Source organism: Meriones unguiculatus, chromosome 10, assembly GCF_030254825.1.
Source record: "Meriones unguiculatus strain TT.TT164.6M chromosome 10, Bangor_MerUng_6.1, whole genome shotgun sequence".
NCBI classification, from domain to species: domain Eukaryota; kingdom Metazoa; phylum Chordata; class Mammalia; order Rodentia; family Muridae; genus Meriones; species Meriones unguiculatus.
Window position 1 is genome coordinate 17,556,765 of NC_083358.1, and position 24,244 is coordinate 17,581,008.

At 44.5% G+C, this 24,244-nt stretch overlaps 1 protein-coding gene across 1 annotated transcript in view; it reads right to left on the reverse strand.

The window, feature by feature from the left end:
• Hydin (HYDIN axonemal central pair apparatus protein) overlaps positions 1–24,244 on the reverse strand; it is a 355,607-nt gene that overhangs the window by 204,835 nt on the left and 126,528 nt on the right. The window contains exons 12-17 of the mRNA XM_021632513.2: positions 20,727–20,950; positions 13,038–13,105; positions 7,719–7,954; positions 5,272–5,372; positions 2,740–2,875; positions 79–243 (exon numbers count right to left, since the gene is read on the reverse strand). Of these exons, the coding sequence (XP_021488188.2) occupies positions 79–243; positions 2,740–2,875; positions 5,272–5,372; positions 7,719–7,954; positions 13,038–13,105; positions 20,727–20,950 (930 nt within the window). The remainder of the gene's footprint in view (positions 1–78; positions 244–2,739; positions 2,876–5,271; positions 5,373–7,718; positions 7,955–13,037; positions 13,106–20,726; positions 20,951–24,244) is intronic.

The following is a 24,244-nucleotide window of genomic DNA, read 5'->3' on the forward strand; positions in this document are numbered from 1 at the left end:
CAGGCCTTCAAGGAAGAAGCTAAGAACGCTATGGTAGGGAGCAGGTGACTTCAACTGCAATTCTGAAAACTGACTCACCAGAGGGGATTCTGGGCTCCCGAAGATCGAGATGTAAACTATGGATCTGTGTTCACCAGTGACCTGGGTCTCCAAGGCCAGTGGAATGTTCACGGTGCTGTGGGGGGAGATGATCCCACAGGGGCAGGGGCTGGAGAGCAGGACAGTGGGCGGACCCTCACAGAGCTGCAGAGAGACAAGCCGGGGTGAACCAGCCACGTTCAGAGAACAACTGTCATACTAGTTTATTTTGAAACAAATGTCATTCTGAGTTGATGGAGAGTGAGGAATATCTCGGCACAGAAGTAGTCTATGGGATAAAAACCCTGGTTTGGCCTAAAGGACATTTAGGTTAAGAAGAATTTATCGAAGGAGAAAAAAAAAAAATCCCAAGTTCCCAGAAGAGTGAGATGCAGAAGTGAACACAGCAGGCGTTCAGGACAAGAGCTTTTCATGGCCACGGTCTGCAGCTGGGTCCCTTGTGCCTTCACGCTTCATTTCCCACCGCCTCAGACCTTTGCCCCCCATTAGCTCAGGCCATGCCACCAGTTCTTTCTGAGCATGAGGTCCTCGTCTCCCCTGCAATCCTTTGCTCTTGTGATCTCCTTCGTAGCCTGCTCTTCTCCTTGACCTGCCTCAAACACTTCTTTTTTTAATTTGCTCCAGCTACCCCGCCCCCCCCAAAAAAAGCTGCAGGATGTGCAGGGGGTGAGGGTGTGCTCCGAAAGCACCAGTAAATTCCTTTTCCACAGCCTGTGATGGCCTGTGTGTGCCCATCTTCTCTATGGGCTGGATATCATCGTGGAGCCTGGCTTCCCCTTTTTCCATGCCCACTTTCTGGCCCAAAGCTCACACTGGGAAATTCTGAAAACCTTCCTGAAGGCCTTAGATCCCAGCAAAAAGGCACAGCGTGCAGCTTTCACCCCTCTGGAACATCCCCTTACTCTTTCTGCATCTGGCCACATCATGGTACATCACTCCTTGGCTGAGTCCCCTGAAGCCTGAGACAAACAGGGAGAAGCCTGTCATAGTGACCTTTATCCAAATATTGACATTTTGTCAACTATAGATTTTTTTTTAAATTAATTTAAATAATATCTTAGAACACGTGGCAAAAAAAATTACTAAATATCTCGATGACTGAGCAGGCTTCTCCCTCATGACTGCCCCCAAGGTAGGTGTTCTACCAGGTTCCCAGCAGCTCTGTGTTGACCCTGGATGCAGGCTCTGCTCTGCATGCACAACGCAGGACTCTCCTCCTCTGCTGTAGAGTCTATGTGCCCTACAGCACGGCTCTTGGCTTCTCCTTCTCTTAGAGAAACCCACACAATAATTCCAACGTCCTCTCCTACACAACAGCCCCTTGATTCGTGGGAGGTAGCCATCTTGTCCTGGCTAAGCCTACTTTGTTTGGCTTAAACACTTGACTTGGTTCTTCTTGTGACTTAGATTTGCAGGTGACATGGGCCACGTTTTTGATTACCCTAAACATGATGTGCCCTGCCCCCTCCCCAGCAAGTTTTCATTACAAAAGATGACAGGAGCCGAAGACAACACTCTGGCCATGTTTTGACGAGTGGTCACCATCTTCCTCCAGCTGTATTTCTCCGATGCAGCCCAAACCTTTATTGATGCCATGGTCTCCATGAAACTTAGCTTGAAAATGTAGCCACATAAACCTCTGCAGTGGTTTAAGTGAGACGTGGCCCCTAGGCTCAGGTACCGGGACATCTGGTGCCTGGTGGGTTGTGCTGGGTCAGGATGCGGACACTGGCTTGAGGAAATATGTGACTGAAGGTTTGTAGTCCCACTCCTCTCCAGTTCGCCCCCTCTGCTACCTGGATGTTAAAATGTGCTCAACTAACTTCTGCCTCCAGCTGACTGCGGCCACGCCTCCCTGCCATGATGGACACACACCCGCTGGAACTGTAAGCCAGAATAAATGATTTCTTCTATAAGCTGTTCTTTGTCAAGGTTTTTTTTTATCATATCGACAGAAAAATAACTAATAGAACTTCCAAATTACCTCCCCCCCCTCCTGGAATTTATATTGTGGTCTGCACTCACAGAGCTAAAATTTAAACCCAAATGCATTCTTGGTAAACTATATGTCATTAGTGACCTTCCATTACTCTATGTAAATCTTTCTGAGTTTTCTGCCTATGTGACCCGTTTGGTCCTCCATGAAGCCAGGGGTAGGAAGGTGTGGAAGGGTCTATTTAATAGGAATTAAGGCACACTCTCCCTTCCTGTGTAACCTCTAGTTTTCTGGTCCAGAGCACCCGCTTATAAACGTTTCATTGCCATATCTGGGTGGTGCTGTTCAACCCTGGCCATGAGCACAAATGAAATCTCCCAGCTCATTTCCCAAGCTTGGTTAATTCACCGGCAATTATTTGCAGGTGCACTTCTACACGTTGGCTTAATTGACACGATCCCTTCTTTATCAAGGACAATTTCCCGGGGAAATTAACAACAGTTCACACCCGCAGCTGCTCGTTCACACAGACAGCAATCCAGCTGTGGCTCTCCCTAACCCGGCACCCAACTCATCTATGTTAAAAATCAGAAGCACGGGCGGTCATGTGCTCAGGACTGTGGCTGCTCGGGAGGATGCCTCTCTCTCACGGAGGGAGGGCGCTGGAAGAGAGTTCAGCACTGAAGAAGGGCAAAGTAACTCACCTGAGGCAGGACCTTATAGCATCCAGGAAGGTCATCATGATTGATGAGCTGGATGTGCTTCTCATACGGGTACTTCAGGAAGCAGCGGCCAAAGTTCATCTCTTCGGTAACCAGCTGGAGGGTAGGCACGACACACCTGTTCGAAGGAGGCCATTCAACAATTCAAAATGGAGAGCTTGTTACATCCAAAAAGGCAGAGTCCTAAGCTAGATGCAGCTGTCACTATCATACGGTAGTTTTTCTCTAATAATGGTGATGGGGCACCATAGGGGACAAGCACCCATTTCAGCTCCTTTGTCCTGCTATCTCTCTCTTTCGGCCCCGACTTCCCATTAGTTAATCAGAAAAGAACTAGAGGTAGTCCTCCTTAAATAGCCGCCTTTGCTGGGTAGTGACAACCCTTCCCGTTGATTTCCCACTGTGCTCCTCCCTTGTGAAGGGCCCCACAGCTAAGTTCCTTGGGGGTGGTGGGCCTTAGTGGGCCTGTGTCTGTGCCAAATAGGGCCAGTGGCAACTATACGGAGTCTTAAGCAGCTGGGACACTTGGATGGGTTAGAAGACCTCCAAGGACTAGCAAAGCTTGCATCACAGGAAACCTCAGTCCCATGCAGAGAAGCTGTCTCCTGCAGCTCAGCCAAGGACCAGAGTCGCATCAGTGTTCCGTGAAGGTAGGCCTGGGTTGCCATTGTTGCGTCACTCGGGGACTTGGGTTTTATTTCGTGTCTGTAGCTCTCAGTGTCTACTCAGCCCTATGTCACTGTTCCTACGTGAAGCACAAAGATGAAGAGGACTGCTTTCTGAGTTACACCAAGCCCAGTTTAATGCTGACCTTACAAAGTCCAACCTATGTGACCTTGAGTCACCAGCCTTCTGTCTCACATCTCACTCCCTTAGGGAGTAAAAGGAGAGTCATCCTGGAGATAGGATGGCGTTATTCAGTGGAGCAGTGACTCTTGGGGCGTGTGGAGGAATCCATGCAAGTGTAATGCTCAGCAAGAGGGGATGAGCCTGGAGTGAGGGCATGGCAAGAGTCACTGCTGGCTCTCTGAGAGGTACCGTGGGGTTCAAGTTCTAAGAGAAGATGTTTTGTTGAGAGCCAGCAAGTGGCTCCCGCAGATGATGCGGGAGGTGAGAACATAAAAGGGTCTCTCTTTACCCTGAAGTCTGTTTCTGAGGAGGGATGAGTGCTCATTTTTAGCTAGCATAGATGCTGTCAGCTGACCCAATGACTTCCTCAAAGCTATTCATTTGTTTCCTGAGCCCGTGTGGCCAAGAGGGTTTATTATATTTTACACGGGTCAGAGCAAACCTTAGCAGGAAACTCATAGTCCCTTTAGGAGGTATTATTATTATTGTTATTATTGTTATTTACAATTCAGAATAGCTGCAGGGATAGGAGGCTGCAAAGCATCAGAAATGACCTCAGAATGGTGCAGGCTGGACCAAAGGGGTTTTCCTGTTTTCCATGAAACAAACAAACAAAAAAGTCAGACTGTAATGACATTTAAGTAGATCAAGGCAGCAGGAGTTCTAGTTCCTTCTGGGGTGATAGTTGTCTTCATTCAAGCTTCCAGAACACACAGAAGCCACCATTCAGCACATAGCATGTGTGCACCTTCTTTAAGGTGTGTCTTCCTAAGGTTCATAAGACCCGAGTCCCAGATATGGACATACTAGTTCTGCTACCTTTCTCTGTCCACAGCGTTTGCCTCTGCAGTTCTGAAGCCTGTTTACTGTGGAAAGAGTGTAGCCCTGATTAGACCTGGCTTCAGAAATCCTTACTGACTCGTTGAAGCAGAGAGAGAAGCTGGGTGCCGGGAGATGGAGCCGTGGATAAAGTGCTTGCAGCATAAGCACGAGGAGCTGAGTTAGGACGCCCTGTACTTGTGTAAAAGCTGCTAGTGGTGGGGCAGAGGTGAGTGGATCCCGATGCTCCGTGGCCATCTAGTCTAGGTAAAGTGGTGAGCTCCTGGTCCAGTGAGAGGCCTCCTCTCAGAAATAAGGTTCAGTGATTGAGGAAGACACACAAGATCAGTCTCTGGCCTCTACATGAGCGCATCCCCACACTCCACTGCACACACATACATGTACAACACACAGACACACACACTTGTATGTGTGCATACATGCAGACTGAAGATGATAAATTTATATTATCAGAGACTGGCAATAGCACCTTCTTCTACATGACCTTGGTGTAGTATCACATTAAAAACTGAAAATAAAATTTAACAGCTCACTACCTCCCTGCTAATCCCCTTCAGTTATATACTTTGAAAGACTCAACAGAGGACAGTACGCCACACACAGAAAGCCTGTTGGTCCTTTGGTGTTTCCACCAAAGGTCCTTCACAAACAATCTCTGCTTCAAAGCTTTGCCCTCTGCACCCCAGATTCCATTTCCTACCGCAGGAAGTCAAGAGGGATCCAGCATGCCGTGTTTGTCAGGCTAATTGCCTTGTGGGAGGCAGCCCAACACTGGGCCCAGGGTGGCAGGGTGAGCGCTGGCAGAGAGGGACAGGCGCACGCTACCTGGCGGTGATCAAGAGTGCCAGCACTTCTTCTCCAACGCCCTCCACATCCACCACAAGCGCCAGTTCATACTTCTGCACAGTGTTGGAGCACAGGGTCACCTGGGGAGGAAAGGGTGACAAGCTGCGGTTCTGAAAGGCTAGCTGTCTGCACCGGGAAGCTGGGGGCCAGGGGTTGGGGTCCTCGAGCCAACACGGTTTCTAAGTGTCATGCTTCATTAGATGGATGGTGCTTTACACTGAACAGGTTACACTGTGGGGCCAGGGCTTGGTGGGTGTTTTCAAAGACCGGGTTAGAAAGCCAGTGTTTTTAGCATAACAGGCTGGCTCATTTCTGAGGTGACTACGTGCCTACACAAGGGGGAAATGACCACAGACGGTGAGGAACATCTAACATATCAAACAGACTTTAACTATTGTAGTTTAGGGTGTTCCCTATGCTACAGGGGGCCATCTAAATGACAAAACCTCAATATAACTCAGTAAACAGTACAGTGATTTTTTTTTTCTTACATCAAAGGGAAATGAAAATAACTGTGTATATTTCAGAAACTGGCTGGGGAAATCAGTTTCTCAAACTAAAAACTTGCCTCCCCTTTCCGTTTTCATTATTAGAGCAGAAAACAGAAAGGTCCAAAGCCAGGCCCACATGAGGACAGTCTCTCCCCTGAACATTCTAGCCTGTATTTATATTTGCTACTGTGAAACTTTGCGTTTAGACCTTCTGAAAGCCTCGTTACAACTTTTAATTGCTTCAAAATGATTTCTACTGGAAGGGATACTTGTTAGTCTGGAAAACAGCTTCTGGCATGGGCTGAGGGTTTTCTGTCTATAAATTATGTATCAGGTACTAATTAAAATCTTTTTGGTTGCAGAGGGAATTGCCGCATGCAAATTTGAGTCCACATAGACCTGGCTGAAGCGCAGATCAGGAGGGAGAGATGAAGCTCAGAGAGTGTTTTTGCCAAATATCCACAAAAAATAAAAAGAAGGCAGGCATTGGTTTGGAAAGAAAATTTGCCTGGCTCAGAGAAAAGCGTGAGTGGAGCCCTTTGCTTATGTCCTGGGACTGAGGTTGGTAGGAAGAGAGCTGCGGGTGTCTGGCAGGAGGCTGGAGAGAAGGCACTGTCCTCACATATACCTGTGCTATCTCCAGAGGCAAAAGGAAAAGATAGATCGCATGGAGGCTGAGCAGCAAGTGAAAAATAAATCCACTGCGGCTGAGCTCCTAACCAGTAAATGTCAGTTAGCAGTCTCTACAGAATGTAATGACATAACAAACCTCCTAGACTACCAGAGAAGCCCATGGAAGGGCTGAAAGTTCCCAGGAAAAAGGTGTTAAGATGAGTAGATTTGAGGTGAGATATTGAAAAGCATCTAAAACAAATCTGGGGATGAAACAGTGCCTGGGTTAAATTTTCAATGATAACATGAATTAGCCACCTTAGCTCTGAAGTCTTTCTTTCCCAGAAATCATAGCTTCAGCTTAGCAGCCTTCCATGATGCAAGATCCCAGTGTCTGGAGAAGCGAAGGTGAAGGGAGACAGCTGACACCCTTTTCAGTTAACTATGAAACAATCCTGCTGCTGGTACCCTGAGGCTAGTCGCTAAGGCTAGCACAATCCTAGGGCGACAGCAGGGTGCTGCACAGCCTTCACATCCCTCTTCCTGTGCATTTAAATACAAAGATCTAACGAAAAGAATAGTTGCCCCCACATTTGCCAGGATCCAGATTGATACTGCAAACCTGAACGACCTGGCTGTCGGCTTGGCATAAACCTGGCTGTTCATGGTTTTTGAGGCCCTGAATCTGAAGCCAGACCCCGAGTTCTCCCTCCCTCTTCTACTAGAGCCAGTGGGTACATAGTCTGTATGGAACAGAGATTGCACTAGAAATGGCTGGAAGCCACAGTTCCTGTGAAGGCCCTGGCTCTACACTCATGTAAGTCAAACAGAGGGTAACTGGTCTGGTGGGAACAAGGCTATCCTAAGGAGTCCTTTTCGCCATTAGACTATTGAAACAATGGTTCCAAGAAACTGAAATCCCTTTCCCCTACAACCTTGGAAAATCTCAAGCTGGAGAGAGAGAAGACTGTTGCCTGATAATGCTTTCTTCTGGAAAAAGATCTTATACAGTTCCCCAAATTGGTCAGACTGCTTTGGAGTTCTAGCGAGCCAGGCCTCAATGAGCACAGGCTCTGACCTTAGCTGTGAGCAGCATGAATTTCTTTGCTACACACACACACACACACACACACACACACACACACACACATATATATATATATATATATATCTGGTTCCATAGTCTCAGAGGGTTGTTTCCTGCAGGCCCAGTTTTGCATGTGGTTCCCCTGGTACTCCCTCTCACTGTCATTGCACAGAGAACCCTGGGTGAGGTTATCAGTGTCTATCTGAAAGGTGGGCGTTTAGCTGTGTGCACTTTACCTTGATGGCAGCAAAGCCCTGGGCACGGATGGTGCCACTGCTGGGAGTGATGGTGAACTCTTTTGGTTTTATTGTGGGTGTCTCTTTATTAACCCAAGGCCATTTTTTGCTGTCTGACTCCTGAGGGTAACTTGGGATGCTTTGCAAGCCTTCGCCATCCCCACGGACACGCAGATTGAAGGTCATGGGGACCAAAGATGTGTTATTGAGGGAACACATCAAAGTGTGGGGAAATCCTGGAAAAACAGAACATGAGGTGAGAATTCCCTTCTCTCAACAGCCTCCTGTAGCCAATCAACCTCCCCTAGCAATGGCCTAGCATTTTGTATGCAATTCTTCACCATGCCTCACTACTTTCTAACTTGTCCTAAGTATGTATGCTATGTATGCATGTCTGATGTACATGTAGGGGGTATATGTGGAGGTCAGAGGTCAATGTCAGGTGTCTCCCTCTTATCCACTTTATTTTCTGATACAGGATCTCTCACTGAGCCTGCAGTTTTCGGGTTTGGTTAGTCTGGCTGTCCAGCGGAGCTCAGGGATTCTCCTGTCTCCTCCTCCCTCGGGGTTGGCATTATAAGTATGCTCTGCTGCGTCCAGATGGCTCTCATTCTGCATCCAGAACCACATTCTGGGAGATCGATTCAGGTTCCTGTGCTCTCACAGCACGCCACTGACTCAGCCGCACCCCTAGGCCCTCTTTAAAAATCCTTTTAATGTACATACAAAGTAACAGGCTTCATTTTGGCATCTTTGCCTTCATGAATGTATGTCATTGCCTTTGCTCATCTTCATTCCCTGTGATCTACTTAAATCAGCAGTCATGCAATCAATAAGTACATTTCATTCATTCATTAATTGACCAAAGAATATTTATCATGCATTTAGTTATGAGGTTAAACAGTAATACAAAACAAGGCCCTTGATTGCCACCCAGGCCCCTCTAAAGAGGCAGCCTCTACTGTTATTTTTGAGTTGTCTTGTAGAAGCGTATTTTGCCTTCAGTCTCTGCAAAATGCAGATTAAAAAAAAAAAAAAAAAAGAGCCTCATACTCATTCCTACTTGCCAATGTGTGAAAGGAAAAGCCTATATATTTTTGTTCGCCATTTGATCTAGAACTCGCCTAGAGGTGACAACATTGTGCGGGTCCTTTCTGAGGACCTGCTCTCAGGGCTGTTGGCACAGTTGGCAATAATCGCCTCTCCCAGGAAAGACTTGATCTGAGTTAGAGCCAGCCAGAGACTAACACTAGCTCACCCCCCGCCCCCAGTTCTGTCAGGTTAGATTCAGCCCCATTGCCTTCTACTTGAAGAGACTTACACTCCTTTCGTGAGAGATTCAGGCCTCCTTTGCAGGGAAGGCAATAAATAGACTTCCAGGGAACTGTTATGTTTGCTATGACTTTTGCATCAAGAATAACCACAGGATAATGTACATGCTTACTTCTTCTAGACACAGCCTCCACTTTTCTGCCTGAAACTGTCTTCTCTTAGAAGTCCAAGGGAAAGTGATGGAAAGTCATCTTTGCAATCATATAATTGCTATATTGGACTCTCTGGGTCTTGCCTAAACATGACTCTGAAAACTATACAATGAGTTAAATGATCTACTAATGTAGGGTATTATGAGAAGTGTTTTCCATAGTCACATGGTCCTCTGAATGACAACTAACACCAATTCACTTAGCCAGAAGTTTTTCACAGGACAAACTCATTAAAATTAGCCATGACAGGTCCTCTAGTGTCTGTGTTGCCTTGCATTCTTCACAGAGCCTAAGGGGGGGGGGGTGTTGTTGGTTTATTAAAGACTGGATGGTTATTAGCAAGAATGCTATGCCTAGGCTTCTGGCCCCCCATTCCATCTGCAGTCAGTTTTATCCATAGTTCTACTGGAATGAAAATATTCTATAGTTCTCAACATCTGTATTCATTCCAGTTAGAATCTGTTAATAAGTCTTAGGATAATTAACAACATGATTGGACATAACAGGGATTCACAGAGGAAACTCATACTTTTTCCTGTACTCAAATGTTGGTTTGAAGGAGACCATTCTCAAAAGATTTCATTCTCCTTCAACATTTATATTTTTATCTAGCCCCAAAAAGCCCATTAAGAAGCTCTTTCTAATTTCTTGGGGCTAAGATGGCTGGGTGGTTAAGAGCACTGACTGCTTTTGCAGAGGACCCGGGTTTGGTTCCCAGAACCTACATGGTGGCTCATAGCCGCCTGTAACTCCTTTTAGGGAATCGGACACCCTCTTCTGGCCTCCACTGGGCAGTGCAAACACATGGCATGCTTACATAAATGTAGGCAAACACCCATACACTCAACATTTTAAAAAATCTGAATAAAGATATCTGTCTGCCTGCCTCTCTGTCTATTTGTCTGTAACTCTGTTGCTAGGACTAGGATTCAGGGCCTTGAACATGCTAAGCAAGTACTCTGCCACTGTGCAGAATCTTTACCCACAAGACCTCTTAAAGAAACAGGTATAAATCACAAGACCACACAGAAACAACAGCAGATAATTCAAAAAGAAGATTTGTGGAGAACGCAAGTTCATGGCTAAACAATGGGCCCCCAAAGAAGACGCTACGCCTACTCAGTAACATGCACGAGCCAAACCTAAATGACAGTGGAGAGACTTTTGAGAGTTTATGGCATATTTTAGACAAGAGAATCCCAGTGTGTCTAGTAAGCTAAGAATCTTCATAAAGCAGAGGGGAATAAATGGGGAGGTCGTTTTGCAAAGGAGGTGGCAAGTTTGTAGCTATTCACAGAATTCAGAATACAGGAGATGCATAATCTGGGGAAAGTCCATATATTTATATCATGTACTTTATGTGTAATGCGCGTGTGCTGGTCATCATATAACACTTGCTGAATAATTGAAGATTCTCCTAACACCCAAATGTAAAGCAACTGACAAACATATTGCAAATAGGTTTTTGACTAAAGAACTATTTCCCCCCAAAAGTAAATGGGTCCATTCAACAGAAAGCAAGACAAATAGGAAACAATGAAATGGACTGGGAAGAATCAGGGATATGGATTTAAATGAATCTTTTTCCATCTGGGGTTTTCCTATTATTACCATTTAAATGGGAGGGCAAGTTAATTTTAAATCAAAGCAAACTATCCCACTACATACAATTTAAATTCTCTTTCTCAGGAGAAATTCTACATTAATGAGTAGGATTTGGTTACATAGGATTGGACATCAGAAAATCATAAATATTTATCATAAATGTCTTTCTTTTCTGTTCCTTTTTCAAGACAGGGTTTCTCTGTGTAGCCTTGGCTGCCCTGGACTTGCTTTGCATACCAGGCTGGCCTCAAACTCACAGAGATCCACCTGCCTCTGCATCCCCTACTGATGGAATTACAGGCATGTGCCACTGTGCCCAGGTTTCTTTCTTTCTTTTCTTTTTGTAAATCAGCCAAAAACCAAATTTTGTCTCACTGGGGCAACATCCTGGTTGGAAGCAGCTTTTAAAACAAACAGCAATTTCGTTAATACTGTGTGACCTTGGCAGATCACTTACCAGTCTCAAGGCTCCAATTTTGAGTCTAAATTTAAGACAGTGACTATACCTCTGTGAAGGAATTTCAGGTTCAAGTACAACACTGCACACCATACACTCAGCAGTGAAAAACCACAAGAAACAAGCAAGGGAGATACAATTGCTGCTGTTGCTGCTGCTGCTTCTGTTACAGACTGGAAGAAACATCATAGGGCACACACCAATGAGACGACAACACAGACAGACAGAACATCCTTTAATCCGGAGCACCAGTACTCTGGAGTCAAACCACACCAGCCTCACCATAAACTTCAAAGCATCTCTCTAAGGAGGCTGCTGTGCAGCCAGATGGACAGAATAAGATTTTTTCATTTAGATACAGTGCAGATCTGGGACATTTGTTCACTGATAGTTCACTTGCCTGGCACGCACAAGGCCCTGGGTTTGATACCCAGCACTGCAAGAAAGTAAAACAAAATTACCAGCACCATCTCTTCCTCCAGATTCCAAATACAAAGAGCACAGGAGAGTGAACTGGTGCCCAAGGTTGCTCTGTCACTGCTGAAAAAGGGGTGGTATCCATAGCTTGACAGCTCTGAGTTCCCAGGACCTAGTTACTACTTTACCTAGGAGTTAGAGACAGTGCCAAAGTGACCCTGCCATAGAGGAAGACATCCTCTTAACTAGCTATTAAAAATGGTAAGCCGTATACTTTGTAAACCTTGCTTCTCCTGGGTAGAGAACAATTTTTTTCTATCCAGTTTCTAAATTTAAAATGGGAGAATGGCTTACTTGTTGCGTTAGTTTGCATTCAATTGTGACCAACAACATGACTGAAAGCAACATGTGGAGAAAAAGGGTTTATTTGCTGACCCTTCCAGGTAACAGTCCACCATGGATGCTCCTTTCTGGTTTGCTCTTTACAGCTCCTCAGTCTGCTCTTCTATACAACACATGAGCATTTGCCCAGGGATGGCTCCATTGGACCCACCCATGCCAATAATTGAACAAGAAAAATGCCCCACAGGCTTGCCTATAGGCCAATTTAATTTGATGGGGGCATTTTCCCAATTGAAATTCCCTCTTCCAAGATGACCTTAGCCTGTGTCAAGTTGACATGAAACTAGCCAGAACACTTTGCAAGCATGAGGACCTAAGTGTGCTTCCTGACACTTACATAAGACAGGTGTGGTGGTGTGTGCTTGTAATCCCAGTACGGGGGAGGCAGAGTCAGAAGGATCTCTGAGTGTCTTAGAGTTTTATTGAGGTGAAAAGACAGCATGACCACAGCAAAATATTTAATTGGGGATGGCTTACAGTTCAGAGGTTTAGTCCATTATCATCATGGTGGGAAGCATGGCAGCATGCAGGCAGACATGGTGTTGGAGAAGGAGCTGAGTGAGATTGTACATCTGGATCCAGGACAGCAGGATGAGACAGTGAACTGCTAGACCTGGCTTGAGCTTCTTAAACCTCAAAACCCACCCACTAGTGACACACTTCCTCCAACTGAGCCACATCTACACCAACGTGGCCACATCCCCCAACAGTGCCATGCCCTATGGACAAAGCATTCAAACACATCAGTCTAAGGGGGTCATTCCTATTCAAACCACAACACTGGGACTCACCGGCCAGCTAGCCTAGACTATTGGTGAGCACCAGGCCAATGGAAGAAATTGTCTCAAGGAGGCAAATAGTATTTCTGAGGATGACATTCAAGATTATCTTCCAGATTCCACATGTACACACACACACACACACACCATAAAAGAAAGAAATATAGTTACTCACCATAGGAAACATCACCAAAGTGCAGAGCGGGGACATTAAAATGGAATGTCGGTCCAATGACACAGCCTCTGGAAGTCAAGACACAAATTGGGAAAACAGGGAATGAATCCAATGAGTCAAGGCAATGATAAGAACCAGAAAGGAAAGAAACAAACTTCGACATGAAGTCAACGACAGAGTCTAAGAAGCCATGACACGACAGGCCATTACGGTGGCCGTTACAATCATTTTTCAGTGTGTGTGTGGTATATCACCGGTGGGCACAGCACTTGTGTGCAAGAGTTTGCATGAGAGTATGGATCCTTAGATCCTATGCAAAATCTGGGCCAGCGTGGTGGTCACTTGTAATAGCGGCACTCAGGAGGTGGAAACAGAAAGTCCCTCAGACATGATGTTTAGCTGGATTAACCAGAATTGGTGAGCTTTAGCTTCAGTGAGAGACCCTGCCTCATCAAATAAAGCAGAGTGCGGGGAAGACACCTGATGCCTGCCACATCGGGCCTCCACACACATGTGTACCCACACATGTGAAAATGGACACACATACTTGCATACCACTCATACACAAAAGAGTTTTCAGGTCTCAAACTCTAAGTTTTAGGAAATGACAGTGTGGTTGTCATATAAACTTGTTCCTACCAGTGACCAGGGAAAAGGCAGCCAGATCACCAAACTCATGCTGCAAAATGTGGTTAATCTGGATAAATCAGATACTCTGTAAGAAAATCAGCTCATCAAGAACAAAAAATTTGATTGCTTGTGATTTATCTCTGGGTTTGTCAACTTCTGTTCTGATTAAATGATGACTTTATGCAGTTTCCTCTGCTCTTTCCTCATGCTCTGCGGTTGAGAGCATGTACTGCTCTTTCAGAAGACTGGAATCTAGCTCCGGGCACACACTGTCTATAACTTCAGATTTAGGGAATTTGATGCCTTCTTTTGACATCTGGACACCTGCACTCATGCGCACATGTGCCCTCTGCAACATACACACATAAATAAAGATAAAATAAATAGTTAAAAATAAATAAAATGTATATTGGGTCTTTGGAAACATCTTCCCTGTGGGATAGCTTTTATGGTGTTAGAAAGTGCTATACAGTTCACTGGGGAAGAAAAAATATCAGTGGTCTTACTCAGCAGTGATCCCTGTACACTTCAATACTAACCTGACAAGCAAGATGTACTCAGTGGCACAATAGTGGCATGATTATTATGGAGGTAACCAATCAGATTGTGGTTGGCTTTTAGGCTACTTCCACAGGAGATAATTCCGCCATGGCTGGAGAGGTCATAGGCTTTAGGTGGGAAACAGTTACTGTCGTTTTACTAAAGAGAGGTGTCGCCAAACTACTTTCTAAATAGTTATGCCCATAGATTAGTGTTGCTACCAATGTCTGTCAAAGAGAATGAATAGCCTTATGAAGCTGCAAAATCTTGGGAAGTAGATTCTCTCCTGGGGCTTCCAGAAATATCCATCATTCTACCATTTCCTTAATCTTTGCTCAACTAAGACCAGTGTTGATATTCTAATCAAGATCTCTAAAATAATAAATCTATATTGTTTTAAAGAAAACTTATATGGCAGGCATTCTGTTTACCGCTTAAGCAATGGTCATTGTTCTCCACAGTCAATATCTTTGAAAATGCCTACAGCAAAGGTAAGGGCTGAACAATCTCTGAACACGTGGCGAAGCTCTAAATGTTAGAGACACACAGCTACTCGTTTGCCACATGCAGCACATCGGTGCCATGGTAACCCGCTGGCTGCTGGAGGAGTGGCTCTAATGTGCTGAGAGGCTATGGCAAGCCTGGAGGAGTGACCGAGACTCACAGTGGCTGGTCACAAGTTCTCATGCTGATGATCTGCAAAAGTGTGTCTGGTGCTCAGCAGTATGTTAAGATCCAACTGAGAATGAAGCCAAAGAAGCTCACAGCTTATGCACTTGAGTTGGAAAAGATACTTTTGGGGGTTAGAGTGAAGAGTAGATTAAAAAATATATAAAATGAACAAGGGTAAAAGAAAGTAGGAAAAGAGCAGAGGAAACTGCATAAAGTCATCATTTAATCAGAGCAGAAGTTGACAAACCCAGAGACAAATCAGAAGCAATCAAAGGCTCTGGTCACTGAGACTAAATGATGCCGCCTGGACTTGGACATGGTCACCTGAATTCCAACAGGATATTCTCCAAGACCCAGCCATCCAGCAATGTGACAACCTGCTGACGTGATAGGCTCAAAGACTCAGACCGACTGTGGCATGACAAGTTAAGTGAGACAATTTGAATAGCAAATACATCTCTGTAACAGTTAAACCTTATAAAATTACAAATGCCAAAAAAGAAAGAAACTGGAATTGTTCATTTGGGTATGTTTAAAACCACATTAATTTCATGACATCATTTATTTACTCACTTAAAATATCGTGTCATATAATTAGAAGATCATTAGGCACAGCAAACATGTATTGGTTCTCTTACTGCTGTGAAGAGGCGTCATGACCTTGGCAGCTCTTGTAAAGGAAAACAACCTTTAACTGGGGCTGGCTTACAGCTTTAGAGGTTTTAGGCAGACATGGTGCTGGAGAAGGAGCTGAGAGTCAACACCTTGATCCACAGGCAGCAGACAGGAGATTGGGTGTAGTCTCAACATTGGGTGTAGTTTGAGCACATATATGTGCTTCCTCCAACAAAGCCACACTTCCTAATAGTGCCATTTCCCATGGGCCAAGCATTTAAACTCAAGTCTATAGGGGCCACACCTATTCAAGCCCAAAATATCTGGAGTCCTAGCCAGGGCACCTGACGATAAAAGAACAGAAAACAAAATTCTAGAATTCACACTACTAAATCCACAGGCATTTCTAGAAATGTATAGCCCAAGAAAAGTTTCATTTTCTCAAACTAATGAGTGAAATCATAGTAATAACAATACAGGGCTGGAAACACGATCTGTTGTATAGTATTTTCCTCTAACTAGACATTTTCTTGTGATACCAGTGGCTCATGGGTATTCTGAATCACTGTGCATTGTTTGAAGTGCTAGAATACTTTTGAATACATGCAACGATGAGTTTGAGAGGAAGTGAAATGGGGAAGGGAGTCTATGTAGGTTTTTCTCTCTCTCTCAGTAATTGGTAATTTGTTTAGGGATAAAGCCCCAAGCATTTTTTCCGCAGATGACTTTTTGTTTTCACCGAGAGAAAGCAGAATAAACATTTAAAAAGATGGTGGAGGGGAAAGCATTGAGACTCGGGGGAAATGGTCCAAAAGGCAGAGAGATAGACAGATTTAACCCCTGGAGAGCAACCGGGGTTTGGGTCCAAGTTGGCTTATGAGAATATTAGAACCAATTACACACAGTAGAAACCCTCAGGTCACCTTAATTGTCCATTCACTGCTGGTGACATGAACTTCTACTTTATGGCATTGAGAAGAGATTAGGCATTTAAAAAATAGTCAATCAGTGTGGCCCTGTAGTTGAGGGCACTTGCTGCTCTTGCAGAGAACCTGGTTCAGTTCCCAGCACCCACATTGAGCAGTTCACAGCTGCCTCTAACTCTAAGAGGATCTGGAATCCTCTTCTGGCCTCTGCAAGCTCACGTGCAAACACTACAGGCACTCAAACACATTTTAAAAATATATCCAGGAAATGACATTTGGTATTATAGGCTCTCAGACATTTTCATTTGAAGTGTACAAATCGATAGCATTTGGATATTTAATTGTGGCGAGCACAATTAGAGAACATTTCCAGTAACTCAAAAAGAAACCCGTGTTCTCTAGCTGTCACCTTCTGTCATTTGCTATCCTCAACCTACTGGTTTATATGGCTTTGCTTATTTTCAACATTTCATATCACTGGAATCATATAGTGTATGTTGTGTGTGCATGCCCATGCATGTGACTGGTTTCTTTCACTCGTTGGGCTGTTTTAAGGATTATCTGTTGTGCCATGTCATGGTATATATCCACGCTTTTTTCTTTCTTTCTTTCTATTTATTTATTTATTTATTTATTTATTTATTTATTTATTTATATTATTAGTTACATTTTGTTAACCACACTTCTTTCGTTTTTCACTCTGTTTTGTGGCTGATAACATTTCATGAACAGATGTATGATATTTTGCTTATCTTTGCCTAATATGAATAGTGATGTTATAAATTTATGTACAAGTGTATGTATGGACATATGCCTTCATTTATATGGACATATGCCTTCATTTTTCTGAATATATCCTCTGTAATAGAGTTGTTGGGTCAGTGTTCATCTGTTTAAGTTAAGGACAAGGCTATTATTGATCCTGGTTACAATATCTTACATCTCCATCTGTCATTCATTATTTTTCCCAGTGCTGTGACACAATGTCTGTAAGAAAAGCAACTCGAGAAGGGAAGGGTTTTGGGGAACAGTTCGAGGGTGCAGTCCATCACGGTGGGGAAGGCACGACGGCAGGAGTGTGGGGCCTCTGGTCACATCACACCTGCAGTCAGGGATCTCCTTACTCAGCCTGAGACCCAGGCCGTGGACCTGTGATGCCCACAGTTAGCATGGGTCCTCTCACCTGAATGATGCAATCAAACCTAGAGATTCCACCACAAACAAGTCTCCCAGGTAACTCCAGACCCTGCTAAGTTGACAGTCAACACGAACAGTCACACCATCATCAATGTATTCATGCTCTATTTCCTCCAAATTCTTACCAGTGCTCTTTTTCCATTTTGTTTCCTGTGGCCACCTGCACGGTGGTGAGGCAGATTTTCTTGTTATGCATTTCCCTAATCATGCTACTGCTCATACCTATATCTCTTTGAGATTGGTGTCTTAAGAGCTTTATGTAGTTCTAAATGTTGTTATTAATCTTTTTCTTACTGTTGTAACTGTATATATTAGTCAGAAGTCCCTTATTAGATATGTGAATTACAAATACAATCTCCCACTTGGTTTGATTGTGTACTTGGAAGCACAAATCTTTTTACATTTTGATGAAGTCTAATTTATTTGTCTTTGCTTGCTTTGTGCTTGGGTGTCTTGTCTGAGAAACCACTGTCTAATCTAAAATCATGCATATTTATGTATGCTCACTTTGAACAGTCTCATAGCGTTGGCTCCTAAATTTCGGTCTCTGATTTATGCTGAGGAAATTTCACTATTATTAAGCTTTTGAGCTCTTCTCCTTTTTATATCATGAAAGACTGGTGGATTTTGGAAAACGGCCTTTTGTTTTTAGTGAGATAACCATTTGGATTTTCTTTTATTTTGCTGATATTGTATGCCATTAATGCTGCATCACACTGACTGATTTTCATACCCGATCCAGCCTTGAATTTCTGGGGTAAAATCCATCTGATCCTTGTGTTTAATCTTTTCATAAGCTGGCTTAGTGGTTTATTTTTAAGAATTATTGTATCTCTACTATTGTGTCCATATCTATACAAAGGGTATCATTCGTCTTAAACATTCTGTTTAAACATTTAAATATTCACGACATTTTTGTTTTTTTTTTTTTTTTTTTTTTGAGACATGTTGATTTCTGGATGTTGTAGGGGGTATGACTCGGTAATCCATTTTGATATCAAGAAGTCAGGAAGTTTGACTCAGAAGCTTAAGAGTTGATCTGATGGAGATGACAAAGAAGCCTCAAGGGACCAGATGGACAGCTTGCCATGGGCTGTGAGTTGTTATGGGCATAAAATGGGCTGGTGTTCATGCTGAGGGAAGGTGTACCCCATCCTTTTCATGTGGTGCAAATGCCTGAAGGATGTGCACATGTGCTATACATGTGGAAGAGTCTGTGCTTTCAAATATTTGGGAAACAACTCTAATTTTTAACGTTTTTTTTAAACATAGGGTCTCACGTAGCCCAGGTTGACCTCAGAGCTGCCACGTAGCTAAAGATGATCTTGAACTCCTAAACCTCCTGCCTCTGCCTCCCAAGCGCTGGGATGACAGGTGTGGAACACCATCCCTAAACTGATTTTTAATATTAAAACAAACATGCATGATTGAGGGAGAGAGTGTAAATGTCTCCAGAGTGTTTCAGACAAGCCTTGACACTTGAAGAAAATCCTAAGTGTGACGGGCTGAGTGCCCACGCAGGCTGTCAGGGACGGCCATTAGTTATCAGGCACTGCCTGCGACAACAGCAGCAAATGTCACAAACCCAACGCCAAATGACAGAAACTGTTTCTGTCCTTGGAAGGGAGGGTCTTGGCAATAGTTGCTTTTCCCCAAGGGCTTCCGCCCTCGCCTGTTGATGGTCTTTACTCTGTGTCTTTTTCTTTGTGTGTCTCTGCCCTAATCTTCACTTCTAATCCACTTTTATTGGATTGTAGTCCACCCCCATGACCTCATTTTAACCCACGTACCTACTTAAGGGTCTCATCTCCAAGTACAGTCACATTTTGAGATGCTAAGTCTTAACACTGGAAAGTCTGGGGACGCAATCCAGGCCAGGGCAGGGGTTCTCGGGTTGCGTTTGAGAAGAAAAGGCAATTTTTGAGCTGATCTCAGGATTCTGAATTTCTAGTAGATATCCTGAGATCAATGCATTCCTTTACTATGCTGTGCCTTTCTTTCCGACGTGATCCCAGACTCCAAGAGACACACTGGTTTGTAGAAGGATGGGACGTGCTATCAGTAAGCAAAAGAGAGTCTTCCACATATTGAAAGTACCTGCTGTGACTGGCATCCTGAGCCAGAGCGATGTGTTCTCAAGCTGTGAGCTCTCTATTTGGGAGAAACGGTCCTATTTAAGCACGGGCGGTCAATATCTTCCTGATTGGTTGCAAAAAGATTTTTTTTTTTCAAAACCCAAAGACAAATTCTGCTATTCATGACTATCACTTACCACAGACAGCTGGAAAAGCCCGAAAGACTTCTATCATGAAAGTGTCTAGCCTTGGCCAAAGGACTAACAAGCGGTCACTTTTACAGGGTTTGAGGGCATTATAAACAAGGTTGTTGACAGAATTTCCATAATTTTCATTCCAAAAATAAATGACAAAGGTTCAGAGACTCTGAGACTGGACGAAGCTGTGGTCAAGAACGCAGGTTGATTTGGGGGTCACTGCAAGAACTCATTTTCTCCAAACAGCTTAAAACACAGGGTGCAGCGCACACACTACCGCCTTGGACACGACCAGTCTCATCCGATCTTGGAAGCCCAGAAAGGTCTGGCCTGGTTAGTGCTTGGATGGCAAACCCCAGGGCATAACTAGAAGCCAATATTTAAACCAGTGGTTCTCAACCTTCCTGAAGCTGTGACCCTTTAATACAGTTCCTCATGTTGTGGTGACCCCTGACCATAAAATTATTTTATTGCTGCCTCATTACTGTTATTGCTACTGTTATGAAGCATAATGTAAATGTCTGATATGCAGGACATCTGACATGCCACCCTCGAGGGGGTCGTGAGTCAGAGGTTGAGAACCAGTGATTTAAACCCTCATTTGATAGGTTACAGCTTACGGAAAAACCAGATGTCAAGATAGCATCTGTATCCATATTACAATGGCACCCATTACAGAAAGAAACATGGTGGGCATCTAAAAACACCCCACCTTGCTGAAGGGTTCCTGTCACTTGACAGTTACGGACATCTGAGGCATGATCTACTTTCTGAGGCCCCAGAAAGCAGAAATGAAAACTCCGGTCTGTTTCTCCCTTAGTTACAGAGGTGCCCTACCTGATGGTCAGTTTCACGGGCTGGGGGGAGCCGTTTACATCGATCAGGAACTCTTCTTCTAAGTGCCCCAGGAGGGTAGAACTGAAAAAGATCTGGACAGTTTGGACCCCATCGGGTTCAATGATGCCTTCTTTCGGATTGAAGACAAAGCAGGCCCCCATGGCTGAAACTGGAGGGATCACGTGGAAGAGGGCATCGATGCTGCCTTTATTGGTCAGGATCGCCTGTGCCAAGCAAAGTCAAAGGTGGTCAGGTCAAGGGCACTGCGGTCAGTTTTCATGTAAACACTATGATGTACTGTTCAGCAGCAGGGGAAGACGCAGGAGTTAAGAAACCAGAGGAAACTCTTGAGAGAAATGACCTGCCTCATGTCCTGAATGCCTGAGGAGTGGACTCTGAAGTCAGAAGGTCGTTTTATGCTTGCAGGGCTCTCTTTAAATTGAGTTAGTTGGGGCTGGATTGATGACTCAGAAGAGTGGATACCGTTCTTGCAGAGAACCCCAGTTCAGTTCCTAGAACCCATGACTACCTGGGCTCTAGCTCTCCAGACCTCACAAGTATCTGAACTCCTGTGCACACCCACCCACCCACACATACGCACAGTTAAAATTTAAAAAAATCTTTAAGTTAGTCAGTTAGTCTAAAAGGCTGGTTATCATCATGCCCATGAACGAACACTCTTAGACTGCCTTTTAAATATTCTCTACAAAGTAAGCACGGGAAGGTAGACAATGCTCTCATGTGTGTGAGGAAACTGAGGGTAATAAGTGCAGGCTGTAAAAGAAGAGAGCAAATCAGAACGCCGCAGCAGTGACGGCCTCAGCCTGGGCCTGTTGTGGAGGCTGGAGACTGCGAGGAGATGAGGGTGCTCCCTGCTGCACTCTGAGAGCTCATCCTCCTGGAATGTGCTCATCTCAGACACTCCTGGATGAGCAGCTCTTTGGGGATTCTTACGCAAGTAGACCGTGTCCCAACACCAGGCTAGTGCCCTTATCTGATTGTACAGTAGGTTCTAAGTGTGCATGTGGGGAGCTCATGCCTGGCTTGTGGGGTCCTCCACAGCTGGCCTTAATTTGGTGTTCTCACCCCAATATCTCGCCATCTGTGTGCATGAACCTGCACCAGTCATTCTTGGGTTGCAAAGACAGTGTTCTTTGTTCCTTGACAATTCTGCCTTCATACTTAGAGGACTGGCTTCCTCTCTTGATGTATAGGAACATCCCTTAATGGATGTTAACACTGGAGGTTAATCAGAGTTAGTTACCTGTCCTCCTCACAGTGTATAGAGACTGATCATAGTTCTATCTACAGATGAAGGCATTTGGAATACTCTTAAGTATTCTCTATAAAGCAAGCAAGGAGGTGGGCATAGCTAGTTTTTGCACATCTACGATGAAGCTGAGGTTAAGTGAAGACTGAAAAATGTCCAAAGACATCCAGAAATTTAGTAGAAAGATGTGAGGTGCATCAGGGATGTGATAAGGAATGATGGACCATGCTGGAAGCTAAGGAGAGAGTCCCATAAACATCAAATTCGGACAGAGGTCAGCGGAAGGAACTCCAGGACAAGAGTTCAGGGTTTTATGCATAATGAGAGGTCACCCTGGCCTTGAAGAAGAGAGTGATTACCCGGGTGTGGTTACAGAATCCAGAGGACAAGTGTCCAAGGAGGGAGAGGTGCAGAGGAGCTGTGGTTGGCTAGCTGGGAGTCCTCCTTTGAGATAAGTGGTCAAAGGTGAGGATGGGAATGGCGGGAGGATGGGGAGATGTTTCAAGGAGGAGAGTGTTTATAGTTATGTGAACCCAGCGCCCTGCCTAGAGGAACCCCCTACCACACCATGCGGCATCTATGGTTTGGGCAGGACAATGCATTCGGTGGCCAAGGAGACCAGCTGTGGCTAGAGGTAGGCGAGACTCTGACTGGACTGGACTGACTCAGGCTGCTCCGGACAGAAAGCTTTGTCTTCCGCAGAGGGACACAGCCACCTCTGACAATGGCAGATAACCAATGCACCCAAACAAGAACATAAATAAGGTTGTTAGCTCCTTGGCTCATCTTTTTATGTTTATTTCCAATCTTCCTTGTTCTAAGGTTTCCTGGTAGTCTGATTTATGTTTCCTTGTTTTTCTCTTTTAGAGAGGCTGCATAGAAAAATGATGACGGCTGAGGACTCGGGAGCCTGGGTTCATATCCCAGATCTGCTTTTGACTTCGCAGCTAAGCAACTTTAGACAAACTCCCTGATTTTTCTATGCCCCAATTTCACCATCTATCATCTTAACTTCTCATATTGCTAGGAGAGCAAATTTATGAATTCATGTAATTGTGAAAGCAGTACCTGGCAACAGGGTTCATGGTGATATTTACATCCCTATTGCCCAGCACTGTGGGCATGGAACTCACCTGCATCAAAGGGCAACAGACATATGCTAGTGGTAACTTGGAGGCTACTCTTTTAAAAAAAATATTTTTATTTATTCTTTAAAATTTTCATACATATATATAATATATCCTAGTTACATACACAACCCTGAAGGCCATGCTCTAAGGGAAAGGTTCTCAATCTATGGCTTAGGATGCTTTGGGGGGTCAAACAACCCCTTCACAGGGGTCACCTAAGACCATCAGAAAACAGATATTTATACTACAATCCATAACAGTAGCAAAATTAGAGTTATGAAGTAGCAACAGAAATAAATTTATGGTTGGGGGTCACCATAACTTGAGAAACTGTAGAAAAGGGTCGCAGCAGCAGGAAGGTTGAGGACCAGAGCTCTAGGCATTCACAGCCTTTCTCTTTGTTGCTTTTATTGTTATTTGGTTAACAGGGCTATCTTTCCCAGGTTTTCTCAACAGTGACAGTTCTTTACTGTGTGTGTGGGGTGTGTGTGTGTGTGTGTCTGTCTGTCTGTCTGTGTCTGTGAGTATGTGTGTTTTCCTGTGGGTGCGTACCAGGTCTGTGTGCCTGTGCATTTGGAGGCCAGAGATCACATCCAGTGCCTTCCTCAATGACTCTCCACCTTATTCTTTGAGACAGTCTCTGACTAAACCTGGCGCTCTCTGACTTAGCAAGACTAACTGATCAGTCCAGGGATCTTCCTGCCTCCATCTCCCCAGCACTGGAGTTACCGGTAAGTGCCACCACGCCCAGGATTTTACATGGGTTCTAGGGAATATGAACTCAGGTCCTCATGTTTGCCCAGGAAGCATTTTATTGACTGAGGCATCTCCCCAGACTCAGTTCCTTTACCTCAGAGACTATGATGTCATTCTCTTACTCTTGACAGAGAAACATCTATTTATGAATGCTGAATTCAGCCGGTAGTTTGGGACCCAGCTCTGAGGTCCAACTCTTGGGCGAGGGGGTCCCTTGTAATAGAACTTGCCCTCCCTTTTGTGTCCCTCTGGATTACTCCAGAGAATACTGCACACTCTTGGGATTATAGTTCTTTTCTCACGCATCTGCTGAGCTCAGCAGTGACTAAGGTCAGTGGCTAGTTATTCAAATTTCTCAAGGA